Raw genomic sequence first — 15,290 nt, 5'->3', positions numbered from 1 at the left:
TTTGGTTCCTTTAAAAGGCAAGGTTCATGCAGTTGTTATTCTTTTTACATATTTTTAAAATACATATATTTATTTATACATGCCTTCCTTGTTTGAGTAAAGACTAAAGATGACTATAATTGACAGGAAAGAGAAAGAAGAAAGAACACCAGGGTGTGGACATGAAGTTGATCCAGGAGATTCAGTTATCTGCAAAGCTCACTTCTGTGAAATACCTCACTCCTTGATAGATCATGGAACATCATAACTAATATTACTCATTATTGAATCATTTTTAAATCTGGAGGAGTTTATATTCTGAATGTAACAGTCAAATTGAAATTAGAAGAAAAAGAAAAAGAAAATATTGGCTTAAATCAGAGAAAATATAATAACAAAAATGCATTTAATAAGCTGTTAACTAATTTTTTTTTTTCCCTGAAGGGCTTTAACTCAGAACTCTGAGCTCAAGACCCCTGAGATCGAGACCTGGGCCAATACCAAGCTGGACACTTAAACAACTGAGCCACTCAGGTGGTCATAATAAGCTGTTGATTTAAACATATGTTTAAATATTTTGTTTCTTTATTTTGTAAAAATTGTTTTTTATTTCAGTAAAGTAATTGTTACATTATAGTAAAACTTTTCTTAAGATTTTATTCATTTATTTGACACAGAGAGAGAGAGCGCGCCAGCGAACAAGCAGGGAGTCAGAGGCAGAGGGCAAAGAGACTCCCCGCCGAGCAGAGAGCCCAACATGGGACTTGATCCCAGGACCTCAGGATCATGACCTGAGCTTAAGGCAGCTGCTTATCTGACTGAGACACCCAGATGCCCCGAAAAACTTTTTTTTAATGTTTTACTAATTTAAGTAATCTCTACCCTCAACACAGAGCTCCAGCTCACGACTGTGAGATTAAGAGTCACAAGCTCTTCCAACTGATCCAGCCAGGCGCCCCACAAAACTTTTTTAATATTAATCAGACGTAGCATCACATTATGTTACCCAACCATTGAAATTCTCTGCACTATCCTTTGTACAAATCAATATTAACATATTAGGAAAAGAGCAAAGATTTACTTTATTTTTTAAAAAGATTTTATTTATTTGTTTGACAGATAGATCACAAGTAGGCAGAGAGGCAGGCAGAGAGAGGAAGGGAAGCAGGCTCCCTGCTGAGCAGAGAGCCCGATGTAGGGCTCAATCCCAGGACCCTGGGATCATGACCTGAGCCGAAGGCAGAGGCTTTGCCACCCAGGCGCCCCCAAGATTTATTTTTTTATTATTATTTTTAAAGATTTTATTTATTTATTTGACAGAGAGAGATAAAAGGAGAGAGGGAACACAAGCAGAGGGAGTGGGAGAGGGAAAGCAGGGTTCCTGCTGAGCAGGGAGCCTGATGTGGGACTCGAGCCCAGGACCCGGGGATCATGACCTGAGATGAAGACAGATGCTTAACGACTGAGCCACCCAGACATCCCAACAAAGATGTTTAAAGTTGAGTTAAACTCTCTATACAAACGTAATTTTTAATACAAATGTGAATTTTCGGTCCCATTAAAAAAGAGCAAGAATTTTTCCAGGAGCCCCTGTTTGGAGAGGCTCCCAGTGTTTTAATAAATGGGTTCCTATTCATATTGGGCCTATATCAGGGAAAATTTCTTCTAATATTTATAGTAGGACATTCCTGCTATGGACTTACTGCTTATAGGGTAAGAGTTGGGGCCTTTGGAGTCAGGCTAATATAAAGATTTGATGCAGAAAAGCTGAGCAATAACTTGGGCAAGTTACTTCAAACTCAGTTGGTTTCTTGGTTTTCTTTCTTTCTCTTTTTTTTTTTGCAGTTTAATAACTTTATTTGGAATCAGCAGTTAGTTCTCATCCACATCATCTGTCTGTAGTTTTTTGGCTTATTTGTAGATTTTTGAAAGTGGTGACAGGTACACAGGAAACCTGAATTTGTCTGGTGGGTCTTCAGTGTCATTTTCTGGACAACAGCGTGCCCATATGAGATGAGACCGTCCTTACGCTGTTGGCCCTCGGAACTTTGTTGTGTTTGGTATCAATGCACCCATCTAAGGTCCCCATTTCCCTCGTGGCAAATTCCTGGATCTCTCTGAATACCCACTTGACATCCATTCCACGGATGCACTTGTGAACAATGATGGTGTATTGGTGTATCCTCTGGTCACCTTGGTGGTGGGGTGGCGGAACGGCCCTTCACCTTGCCATTCTTCTTTATGGGAGCTGGTCTGTCCGGCCCATGTTGCAAATGCTCAGCTTAGTTTCTTAATTGCAAATGAAATCAATAGGGTTGTATGGAAGATTAGATAAGATATTACAGGGTAAGCACTTAGCTCATAGCTGATACCTATTGAACCTAACAAATGCCTATTACAGCAGAAACAGTGATGGCCCAGGACATCCGACATTGATGTGACATAAGCATCTCTTTCACTGGTGCTTTGGTAAAGATTTCTGGCCTAATTTTCCTGTGAACAAATTTTTCTTTAATTGCATTGTTGTGAACGCATTCTGATGTTCTCTTACAGTACTGACACGGAAACTAGTTTCATTGCCTTATTTTATCTTCTTACCAATTGTTTTCCAAAATGTATAAGCAGTGATTCTTTTCACTGCTAGATTCATACCAAATTGTGTTTTGTCTCCATTTGGATTTTTTTCTTCATTCCTTTTTCATTCAAGCCCAGATAAAACTGCATTTTAAATCATGCCCACGTATGTGTAAAGTCTCATCTGACTAGCTCCATCATGTGTCTATAATGAGTTTTACAATTTTTAAAGTTGTTTTCATTTCATTGCTACTATGAGCTCGAATAACAAAGAATATTGGGTAATATATTGATGAGTCCTCTTAAAAATAGGTGTAAATCAAGAAAATTGGAAAAGCTTTATAAAGCGAGAATTTTTGGAGGGGGGCTGCAATTTTGCCAAAAACTTAGGGTGATCATAATCTATCATTCAAATTATCAGGCCATTTTGGGAATGCAAGAGGGGTTCCATTAATTATTTCACTGAGATAAAGGCATAAACTAGGACTCTCCCACGTAGACCAGGGCATAAAACTGACAATTTATCTTCCTAAGATGGGGAAGGAGCGGGAAGAGCTTGAGCGGATTCTTTGTGAAATGACAGTCTCTATCACATGCTCATACTCTATATTCTACGTTCAAAGTGTGAATTATGGGTTCTGCTTTGAGAATCCAAGCTCTGCCCTTACAGTATCAGACTCAGTTCTAATCCCTATACTTCAAGAAAAACACAAAGATCCAGGAAGGCATAACTAACGTGATCAAGAGCTATTATTTTGACAGTTCCAGCATCTTTGAGAATTTGATGAAAGCTATTAACTCTCCCTGAAGGAAAGGGTATACACAGAAGCCCCCAAGATTTGGCATATAATTCAGAGGGCAGCAATATGTCTGATCCTACATGAACCCACATCTGGATCCTTAACCTAGAATACATGGCAGGTGGCAGGAGAAAGGAGCCAATGTTCGTTGGCCATCTTTATACATATTTCATTTCATATGCACATCAATCTATTTTATAGATAAGGGAACTGAAGTGCAGAAAGATTACTATCTCACAGCTAGTTAAGTGACAAAGCCAGACTTCAAATTCACTTTTATGTGCCACTAAATCTTATAATCTAAGTACTGCTTAGACACACAATTTCTTTTTTTAACTTGGTTCCATGCCCAGCATGGAGCCCAACGTGGGGCTTGAACTCAAGACTCTGAGATCAACACCTGAGCTGAGATCAAAACTCAGCTACTTAACCGACTGAGCTACCCAGGCACTCCACTATACAAATTAATATATACATTTATATTTCAATCTGGAAAAGAATTATATTATAAAATCATGAAAAATGAACACAAGCATATATCTTCATCAGAGTCCCACCTACTAGAATTACCTCTGAAAACTGGAACAAGATTATTAGGACAAATAAAAGCAAGCATTTAGGGGTGCCTGGGCAGCTCAGTCAGTTAAGTGTTGGACTCTTAATCTCAGGTCAGGTGTTGTTGTGAGTTCAAGCTCTGTGTTTGGAGCCTACTTTAAAAAAAGAAAAAAAAAGTAAGCATTTAAAAAAAGATCTCAAATGTTAATACAAATGGCATTTAGTGTCAAGATAGTTTTAGATCAATCCAAGACTGATAAATTGTTGATGGATTCTTAAAAGATTTTTCAGTGTCTCATTGTACCCCTGCTTTACAGCCTGTCTCCCTTGAAGCCCATGTCAATCCAATAACTCATCAGGGTTGACTGTGGATGGGATGGTGGCTTAGGCAACATGTCATTTCCCACCTAAGCAGTGCTTCTTGTATAATTGGTAAGCTCCAATATTCCTTTTGGTAACCTCTGTTCATTAGTTCCTAAGATACCTGATCATATTCTGGTGTGCCCCTGAAATGTGGAATCAGTTTCCCTGGGAATTTGGTGGGTCCTGGCTGTTTGTACCTTCTCAGTACCTAGTACAGAGTGAGTGCCCAATAGATGTTTTGCTGTTTCCTGTCCAGTTTGTACTAGATCGCTGCCAGATGAATTCCCTAACCCAAAATGTAGCTCCTAGTTCGGAAGTTCCTTGCACAAAACCACTGTTGCTTTTCATTATATTTGTACCTTTCCTATAATTATTTATTGTTTTAATATGATCTCCTGGGGCTCCTGGGTGGTTCAGTTCGTTAAGCGTCCACCTTTGGCTCAGGTCATGGTCTCAGGGTCCCGGGATCGAGGCCCATCTTGGGCTCTCTGCTCAGTGGTGAGTCTGTTTCTCCCTCCCCTCTGTGATCTCTCTTGCTTTTGTTCTCTCTCAAATAAATAAATAAAATCTTAAAAAAAAAAAAAAATATATATATATATATATATATATATATAAAACTATCTTCTGTCTTGCTCCTTCCCAAATTGTAAGCTTGGCAAGGGAAGAAACCACTGTGCTCATGGTTGCTGCGCTGACCTATAGTAGGCATTTAATCATATCTGTTTCCTCACGGAATGGATGATTACTACAAGAATTTAAGAATGTAGTCAACATGATTTTCTTTCAACTTTAAAATGGAGATAAAATTTGCATACCCTTCTATAAGGTATAATTCAGTGTCTTTCAGTATATTCACAAAGTTGTGCAACCATCACCACTAATTCCAGAATATTTTCATCACCCCAGTATGAAAGCTGTTTCCAGGGTTTAGTCCATGTTGTGGCCTGCGTCCGCACTTCCTTCCTTTTTAAAGGCTGAATAGTATTCCATTGTATGGACATACCACATTCTGTTTAGCCATTCCAGGCAAGATGATTTTTAGCATTCACACCAACTCTAGGATCCTAGATCAAGTGAAGACCTACCACCAAAGTTCATAAACAATAAATCATAATGCTTCATACTTTCTCTAAGCCAGAAGTTTTCATTTCTTACCTGCCACAGATCCTGGGAGGACACTTATGTTGTAACCCACCAAGATTACCTTCTGAACGCTTAAAACAATAAGACCACACTCTCTACCTTCTTTCAGGATTCTTCCCCCACCTCCAATGTCCTCCTCACTGCCCACTCCATGCCTTGAAACTCCATATTCTGGAATAATTTGGCTTCGCAGGTATGGTTGTACAGCTGATTGTTCTCAACAGATAGGGTTGACTGAGGTGGGTGGGTGCTTTTTCCCTCACTTACCTTTCTGCTGTCTCTCTGTTCACTGCAGTGCAACTTTTTCACCATTCAAAAGTCCCCAAGAGAGAGACAGAGGAAAAAAAAAAAAAAAACACGAAAAAAGAAAAAAAGCCTTCCTTTGTTTTCCAAGGAAATTCAGGTAAAAGGAGGGGTAGGGGAAATGATATTTTTGACTTTCCTCACAATCCAGACATTGGAAAGAAAAAGGATTTCCTTTGGGCTGCAGCCATGACTCTGATCTTTTATGCTGATAAAATATTTCCTTCTTAAAAAAAAAAAAAAAAGTTATGGGAAAATCATACCACTTCGACTTGGAAGCCACACCTACTGTAATTTTCGCGTTTAAAAAAAAAAAGAGAGAGAGAGAGAGAGTCTTGCTCACTTTCACGAAGGGTTTTGCGAGGTTGAGGTCTTGCACCCGGGAGCGAGCCGGGTCAGCGGCGCTCCTTTGGAAGCTAGCGTGGAGGACTACAGGATCCAGAGGTCTTTGGAAACTCCAGCAGCTCCAAGCTTGTTGGCTACCACGGTTTCCCTGAGGAGTGACGCTGTGAAAACAAACCCTGATTGGTCAGGCCTGAGCTGAATTCTCCATTTATGGACAGATTGCCCAGCCCGAACCGAGGCTCTGCCGGAGGAGTACAGAGTAAGTGGCTGAAGAAAGAAGGAGCGATCCTGGGCAGCCAGGCAGACGCGCGGAGAGCACCGGGCTCGCCTACGCGGGTTGCGAGCGCCTGGTCCGAGTGGACCCCTGCCTTTGGCAGGATGTGCCCCGTCTGCTAAGTCGGCTTCTTCTCGTCCTTCACCTAGCGCCGCCGATCCCGCCTGGATGGAGTTCCCCCAGGGTTCCCATTGGCTCCTGTGAGTGCTTGGGTGTCGAGAGCCTGTTTTTGGCGAAGGGGACCAACTTTTGAAGTTCGCCCAGGAGTCTGCGATCCAGCCCCAGCTCCCCGGCAGCCGGACCCGGCAGAGGAGGGACCGCGGAGCGAGTCACCATGGTGAGCTGGTCGCGCGGCGTCCCGGGACGCCTGACCCTGGGATGGGGCAGGAAGCGCCAGCGCGGGGTACCCACCTTGGGCGCGCAGCCCAGGCCAGGGGTGGAGAAGGTGGACGCGGGAGTCGGCACGTCGCGAGCTCTGCCCGCCGCTTTCCGTAAACCCTGGCCGGGGGAGAGGGAGCGAGGGGGCCAAGGAAAACTTTCTTTCAAGTCGCTCTGGGCGCCGCGAAACTTTTTGTGGCCGGGTTGCTATGGCTGCCAGCTGTCGGGAGCCAGTGTATGGGCACCTCTGAGCTCGGGGGCGCGGCCCTCGGAGGGGACCCTTCTCTTCCTGCCGGGCCGGTGGGCAGCGCCCGTGCCCCGGCGTTCCCGCCCGCGGCGGCCCGGAGCGCGGCTCTGCTGCACGGCCGCCGGCTCGCCGCGCCCCCTCCCCCGCGCGCCCCGCGCTCCCCTCCCCGCCGGCGGGCACGGGCGCCGGCTGCCTCCCCGCCTCCCCGCCTCTCCGCCCCCTGCGCCGCCCGCAGCTGTCCCGCCTGGCTGCGGCACGCTGGCGGGGGCGGAGCGGGCCGCACAAAGGGCGGCGGGGGCGCCAGGTAGGACAAGCACCTGGCGCTGGGCGGGCGGCCGAGAGCGAAAGTGGCGCAGCCCGTAGCCTGGCCGGCCTGGACTTCGCTGGGCGCGGGCCCGTTGGGTCTCTGCGCCCGAGAGGCCGAGTAAACACCCCCACCCCTGCCCCCTATCCCTTCCCCGAGGGCGAGGTGACTGGCGCTTCTCGGTGGACCGCGAACCGGTCGCCCGGGAGGAAGTCGAGTGTTTTGTTCTTTTTCCTTTGGCACTTTGGGAATACGGGGAAGTGGCTGACTTTTTCTCCGACTGGCTTCTGACTTTTCCTCTCCCCGCCCCCGAGAGCCCCAACTCCGCCCCCATTAACCTGAGCCGCATCCCCCCCACCCCCGGGTCTCGGTGGGGTGTACGTTTCTTCCCGAAGCACAAAAGCAAGGACTCGGTTTCGAAGAGATGGACAGTCCATCCGAGAAAGAAAGAAAAAAAAGTTCGACTACAAGGCTTCATAGTTTCCACACTTGCTCCTTTTCAAAGAACCCTGCTCGGGTAGATGGCCTGATCCCCTTCTGGTTTGGTTTGTTCGGTTTTAATGATTGTGAATGTGGAGTTAAGTCAAAAACGATAACTAGTACAACACCAATTAAAAAAAAAATCTGTCCTGCATGACCGGCCTGAGAAATGTAGCAAAGACCCATGCGAACGTATGGTCGAAACTCAAAAGCAGCTCTAGACCCAGTGCTGTTTATTCAAAAGAATGTTTAAAAACAAAACAGTCTTTAAAAGGGCATCTTTGACACAAGCTTTTTCTTTTTACGTAGTCCAAAATTGTGTCACTTCTGTTCCTCCCTAAGAGGACACTTCATCTGTAAATAAATTTCCTCCTTAAGTTTCAGGTTTTAAGAAGTCGGTCTAACCTACATTATTTTTGGAACCCCTGGGAGAGAACCATTTACTTACACTGTGTGTGTGTAAGTGTGTGGTTGGGTGGAGGAGCGACCGAATTGGGCCACTACCTAATTGGCCGCTTGAATCTGAGCAATGTGATAGTCCTGGTACTTTGGAATTGCTATCATTATTTTCCATGGGTCAATATTTCTAAAAAAAAAAAAAAAAAAAATCAGTGTGTTTATGTCAAGAGCTTCAAGAAACTTAACTGAATTCAAATACTTGAGAACTACCTTGAGAAAGTTAGCTTTCCCTTAGTTAATTCATTTTTCTTGCTGGACACACTACCAAAGTAGTCTATGATGCCTTTTCTGGAGACCTCAGAATCTCCATACTCAGTTCGGCTGCATTGCTTTTGAAGGTGGTTGATCAAATGGGTACAGAGGAGGCATGTTGGAAGGAAGAGACTTGTTGCCAGAGTTGTGTAGTGTGTCTATGGGAGGACAGGGTGTGACTTACCTATTGATGGGTTCCCTGCCAACAGCGCAGATGGCCCCGTTGCGGGCAGCCAGGCGACTATCAGCGCATCAGAAAAAAGTTGAAACAGCTGCTGTCCTGAAATTGGAGATTTGCCATCGCCCCATCTACTGGATGTAAAGTAGCATGGCAAAAATGAAATGAATCACTTCTTCCCTGGCTCGAGAGATTGTTCATTAGCTATGTGAGGTTGTCTGAGAGCAGCATCACCCATCTTAAACAGAAACCTCAGTTATACTGTTTACTGTTTATATAAGATGCCTTCAAGCCAGATGAGGCTGCATTTTGTGTTTCACATCTGTCTGGGTCTGCCCAGCTGCATCCTTCAGCTGCTCAGTACAGGAAGAGAAGGGGCATTGCCTTCCATGGGTGTGGCTGAGGCTTAGCATGGAGAATAGAGTTCCTCGGGCCCTTGGGCTATAGGGAGAGCACCTGTACTGTTGTTTGTGGGTTTGTGTGTGTGATCTTTTAGGAAGTCTGGTGGCACATGAGGAAGACTCTCCACTTGTCCCCATGGCCCTCCCAAGACTCATTCAATTGTGACTCATAAGGAATATTGTCATTTTCTGACTCATGAGCATAATATCCAGCTTACAGTTCACCTCCTGTCTCTTTCCTAAAAGTTCACTTTGGACCACTTTTCTCCATCTTTGGAGAATCAACAACACTACCAGGCGATATAAATTTGTACCTTTTTCCATAGGAGACTTGAAGAACTGAAAAAAAAAAAATCTCTGCCTGCTTTTATAATTCAGTGTACCTTGGTTAGGAGGGTACAGCAGTCTCCTTTGTCTTTTTTTTTTTTTTTTAAAGATTTTTATTTATTTATTTAACAGACAGATCACAAGCAGGCAGAGAGGCAGGCAGGCAGGCAGAGAGAGAAGGAGGAGAAGCAGGCTCTCTGCTCAGCAGATAGCCTGATTCGGGGCTCCATCCCAGGACCCTAGGATCATGACCTGAGCAGAAGGCAGAGGCTTCTGAGCCACCCAGGCGCCCCTCCTTTGTCTTTAATTAATAATCATACCCTACTAAGATTTCTTTTGTCGCGTGTGGCTTTATCATTTACAAGGGAAGTTCTGCTTTGTGGCAATGATGGTTTGAATGGTCTAATATGCTAGAGCCCATGTCTGTAGCTCTGCCATATACTTTGAATGCAGAAATTATTATTCATAGGGCTTCTCTGAAGTTAAATATACTAAAATATTTAATTAAGTCTGAATTGGCCATTCCTTCAGACTGTGGTCAGGTCACATTCCTTTTTTCTCACTTACGTAGTACTTGGGAGTGAGTTGCACAAGTTATTCATAAAAAGTACACAGGAATAGACCTAGGAACTTAGAAATCTGTCAGATAGCTGACTGCAAGGTAGGTAAGTTCCTTTGGGTGAAGGTAGGGCATGTATTTAGAAAGTCTGGAATCGATTTCAGATGTTTTCTGGGAAGGTAACCTAGTCCATTCCCACTGATTAGTTTATCAGATTTGCTGATAGTTTCCGGGCCAAAACGACAGAATACAAACCCAAAACAAAACAAAAAATTGGGTTGAAATACAGAGAAGTTTTGTGTGTGTGTGTGTGTTTAAGATTTTATTTTTAAGTAATCTCTACACCCAACACCGGACTGAAATTTATAAGCCTGAGATCATGAGTTGCTCTTTAGATGGGAACCAACCAGGCATCCCCCACAAAAGTTTTGATGGACGCAGTGGGGTTAGGGAAAGAGCTAGAGTTCACAACATTATCTAGGGGCCAGCCTCATGGGAGAAGTTTGATAGGTGCGACGTGAAGGGAAAGCCAGCGGAGCAGCAGATGGAGAGGGATTAAGTGGAGGAAGCCGATAGTTGGGGAAGGTGAAGGCCGCCTCCCCCATACTCTTGCTAGGGATTTCAGCTTTGGGAGTGGTTGCAAACATGAATATCTACAGGATACAATTTTTGCCGGGATGAGGCTGGCCCCTAGAGAGCAAATAAGCCCCTCTAAAAAAGGCATCATTACTTGACCTTAGGTCATGGTTAGTTATGTCTACCATATTACCATGGTTAGATCGGCCATATTACATATTTCAAGGGAAGCTGGAAATCCAAATTGTTCTGCCGGACTTGCTGATTTTTCAAGTGTTCTGGCCATTGCTGAGAGGCCGAACACCTGCAAGTCAGCTGTTAGCAGCCACTCAATTGTAAATCTCAGAATGGTATCCCTGAGAACCACATGCTTCCTTCCATTCACCCACCAGCAAGACCGTCTAAACTTTGGCTCTATACCAGTAATGGTGTTTTATTAATACATCCACACCTTCCCACTGGGTTTCCCTTAAGAGAGGGAGTTGCCTGGTATTTTCAGCACATGGAACCTCCAAGCTATCAACAGGGAAAATCTGCATCCAGATTCAGAGCTATCTAAACACCAGTGTAAGTATGTAAGTTGTGTGAGTGGTGAGGCTGTAAATTGAATTTCTCTTTCTTAACCCATCACCCCCCGCTTTGGGTGAAAATGCCTCCTTGCCCTTTCCAGTATGTTGGACCTCTGTTATTACTCCTTTCTACAGCTGAATGTCGTGAATTTGAGGTCTGTCTCAGGGGTTCTCCTTCGGGCTAGATAATGAGCATTTTGGTAAATATGACTTGGAATACAACTTTTTGCTCCTGTACTCAGTGTTAATGTCATGAGCTTATGTGAGACTAAATAAAAGAGAGAACATGCAGTACTTTGCATTTCCTAATGAGAAAGGATTGGGTCTCATTACTTGGAAAGAACTTGTGAAAGCTTTCTTCATCAGCTTCAAAAAGCAAAAATATTTTGAACCTATACACAAATGCAGAGTTTTATGAGCTTCATTATGGAATATGTAGAAATTTTGTACAGACATGATTTTTTTCAAGTATGAGTCATCTGCTATTTTTTTTTTTACAAAGAAGCAGCGATTATGTTTTCATCAGTATGTGATTAAAATGATGAGTTTTTAATATTTTTATTATTATTATGTTTTACCTTGCTGGGATGTAATATTTACAGAGCAATAAGGGGTTAAAGGTTAAATGCCAAAGGTATTAAAAATAAACATCTTGGCCTTACAAGCACATTCTGTAATAATGGTAAATAAATTGTGTTTTGAATTTCAACCTCACAATTTATTTTGGCAGAGACAAAAGGTTTTGGGGCATCCTAGCAAAGTTGTTGTGTTTTCTTTCTTTCTTTTTTTTTTTTTTTTTAATTTTACCTGTCTTTATGACAGCCACACTTGAGAGAAGCAGAACTAGTTAAGAGTGCTCCCCAAAATAGAATTATTGGCCTTATGGAAACTGGGACTATACCACCCAGTGAAGTCAGCCTTCCCTTTTTAGTTGCCACCACGGAACAGTATCATTAATGTATAAAGCATTTCTTTCTTTCTTTTCAAGATCTTATTTATTTACTTATTTGACACAGACAGATCACGAGTAGGCAGAGAGGCAGGCAGAGAGAGAGGAAGGGAAGCAGGCTCCCCACTGAGCGGAGAGCCCGATACAGGGCTCGATCCCAAGACCCTGAGGTCATGACCTGAGCTGAAAGCAGAGGCTTAACCCACTGAGCCACCCAGGCACTCCTACAAAGCATTAATGAATGGCTGTTTAAGAAACTCTTTTTTTCTTACTCCCTTTCTGACCTAAAATATTAGTGTTCAGCCGTATCACCCATCTTCATACCAAGGCCCTCAGCTGTTTCTGGAAGTTACATTCAGCCTCAAAGGAGAAAAATATGGGCCTTACCGAAGATGTGAAATATCATATAGAACAGGCTTTGGAGGACAGAGAGGAGGTGGCTCTTTCCAGGCATAAACAGAAGAACTACTTGGAAGGAGGGTACATGATTCTCTCCCATGTTCTGAGTTCTGATGTGTTTGGTCAAAGTTCATTCATGAGACTTTATGATGATATGCTACATGTAAAAAGTAAAATGTACCACATTGTAGAAGGCCAAGGAGAGTGTTTAAGAATTCTACCCTAGGGGCATCTGGTTGGCTCAGTAGGTGGAGCATGAGACCCTTGATCTTGAGGTTGTGAGTATGAGCCCCATGTTGGGCGTAGAGATGACTGGAAAAAATAAAATCTTAAAAAAAGATTTCTTGTGTGAAATCCTTAGGTAGGATTTCACAGGGAGGCTTAGAGTGGTTAAATGACTTCTGAAGCCTTAGAGAGAGGATTTGGCTGAGCTGGTGCCAAGATCCAGGTTTTCTGATCCCAATCTAAAAAAGCTTTCCTCACCAAACTGTAGTGGTGGATTAGGGTCTATTTCCTTAGAGTCTAGACATGACCATTTCTTTCTTTCCTTCAAAAAAGCTGCTTGGAGATGGAAGGTCATTTATTTTTGATTCATTATTATATCAACTTTAAAAGAGCCTAAGGAATGAATTTAGAAGAACTCACCCATGATATTGCTACCCTAACAGTAATTATTTTCATGTCTTTGGGTTTCCTTACAGCCTATCCATGCACACCATTTTTCTGTAGTTGTAATTATGGGGCAAATGTACAAGTGGGGCTTGGTATTTTCCCACCTATTTTAGAATTCCTTTTCCTTGGTAAGCATATTTATCGTATTTAGGTGGTAGTAGAATAATTTCCATGTAGCCTGATTATCCAGCCTGTCATAACTGTATAGAAACTTTGTCGCCAGAGCTATGTCCTGGGGAGGCCCTCTCTGTACCCCCTGGGACCACACGGGTCAGCAGTGAACTGCTCAGCTTCCTGTCGCTTCTGAGACATGTAGCCCCCTCTCTGGTACCAAGTCGGAAGCAGGACAGGCAGATCTGGGCGACACTCCAAACTCCTAAGCCCTGGCTCAAAGGTGGGTGCCGTTGGTGTTCTCTGTAGATTATGGTGTTGGTACTCAAATATGTTACACCCGTGGGTGCTGAGGCCTCTGGCTCCAACTTAACAAGTATGAGTGATTTTATCAGAGGACGCAACTAGTTGGAGAGCTTTGAACCCCAAAGTGGAAAAGGCAACAGTAGTTGGAGAAGAGGTGACAGCGTACGTGTTTAATATGCAGAATCCTTATCAAACATGATGGCAATCACTGGGAAATCACAGATGAATTACACATCGCCTTGTGTGTAATGAACCCGATCTGTTAATTTTATGCTCTTTCACAAGCAATTGCATGACATATTTCTAATTTGAAATTTCTGAATCCAGGCATCTGTATCGCGCTTCATTATTTCACGTACTTGGGAGGGAAGGCAAGGTTGATTAAAAAATAATCTATCTTAGTTAATTTTACCCAGTAGTGCCAGAGTGGGATAATTTAGACCCAAGAACATTGCCCATTATGAGTAATCAGGGTCTGGGCTTTAATTTCCTTGTTTTGGGATTTTTGCATATCATAAAGTTTGCACTCTGGATGATATCACACAGAGAGTAAGTGGAAAAGTAAAAGTCATGCCAAAAAGCTCTCTGACCTCCAGTAAACTAAAGAGGTAGAAAAAAAGGGGAAAGAGATAACCCCAAGAAATCTAACCTGTTAGTCCTTGTACATGACAGAAAACAAATTAAAAAATTAGGATATAATATTGTAAGTCTCTTAGTGATTTAATTGGTTTGACCAGCATTTGATGCTGACAGCAACTTAGCATAATATTTCTTGGCAATAGAATGGTTTGGGCAGTATCATTTTCTAATATAGAGCTTTTCAGCAACAACAAGAAAATAGGGTTGCTTTTAGTGTCCCAAGTAGATGCAGACCTTTGTTATAGGAAATTTGGACTGAAATGTAGAAGTATCTATTAAGCTACTTTAGAGCCTTAAATAAAGATGGCTTCCTCCAAGACTTGGGAATGCTCAAATGCAAAAACAGGTCTACGAAGTGATAGCAATTCAACTTTCCCCCATCAGATTGTCAGAGATTCCTAATATTTGGGGGTGTCCTGAGGTCTTCTGAAAATATGTTGAAAGCTATTGACCTGTTTCAACAGTGTTTGTAATAGTAAAACCAAAAATAAACAGGACCAATCTAAATGCCTACTAGTAGAGGAATGCCTAAGTATGTGTGGTATCAGTATGGATAGGGTATCAGTATGGATAGATCTCACAAAAGTAGTGTTTGGTGAAGAGGCAAGTTGTAGAAAGATACATATAATAAAAACCATTTAAGAAAAATTAGGCTCAGTGGCATGGCTCAGTGGGTTGAGCCTCTGCCTTCAGCTCAGGTCATGATCTCAGGGTCCTAGGATTGAGCCCTGCATTGGCCTCTCTGCTCAGTGGGAGAGCCTCCTTCCCCCTCCCCACCACTCTCTCTGCCTGCCCCTCTGCCTACTTGTGATCTCTGTTGAGTAAATAAATAAGTCAATAAATATTTTTTTAAAAAAAGAAAAATTAAAAACCACAAAATTATATATATTGTTTAGGGATGTATATATTCTTCTAAAATACAAATCAATAGACTGGAAAGATACCAAATTTAAGCTGCTAAAGAGGGAAGGAGAACGCCTTCCTGGCTGGCTCAATTGGTAGAGAGTCTGACTCTTGATCCCAGAGCTGTGAACTCAAGGCTTAGCTTTGGTGTACAGATTACTTAAAAAAGAGAGAGAGAGAGATGTAGAGAAGGGAGAAGGCTGGGGTCAGTTGACTAACTTTAATACTATTGATTATATTTTATT

The 15,290-nt window shown here is 43.0% G+C and overlaps 1 protein-coding gene across 3 annotated transcripts in view; it reads left to right on the top strand.

The window, feature by feature from the left end:
• The first annotated feature begins 6,105 nt into the window (after window positions 1-6,105).
• The window catches only part of MYO1E (myosin IE), a 195,408-nt gene continuing 186,223 nt past the window's right edge, over window positions 6,106-15,290 (top strand). The window contains exons 1-2 of one of the 3 annotated variants that reach the window (XM_059372037.1): window positions 6,106-6,321; window positions 6,486-6,673. In XM_059372037.1, the coding sequence (XP_059228020.1) occupies window positions 6,671-6,673 (3 nt within the window). In that variant the 5' untranslated portion in view covers window positions 6,106-6,321; window positions 6,486-6,670. Of the gene's footprint in view, window positions 6,674-15,290 lie in introns of all 3 variants that reach the window. The other 2 variants (XM_059372036.1, XM_059372038.1) reach the window with 2 other exon arrangements.

The sequence above is a fragment of the Mustela nigripes genome, chromosome 13, assembly GCF_022355385.1.
Source record: "Mustela nigripes isolate SB6536 chromosome 13, MUSNIG.SB6536, whole genome shotgun sequence".
NCBI classification, from domain to species: domain Eukaryota; kingdom Metazoa; phylum Chordata; class Mammalia; order Carnivora; family Mustelidae; genus Mustela; species Mustela nigripes.
Note: the sequence above shows the minus strand (reverse complement) of the source record. Positions and strands in the feature narration are given on the sequence as shown.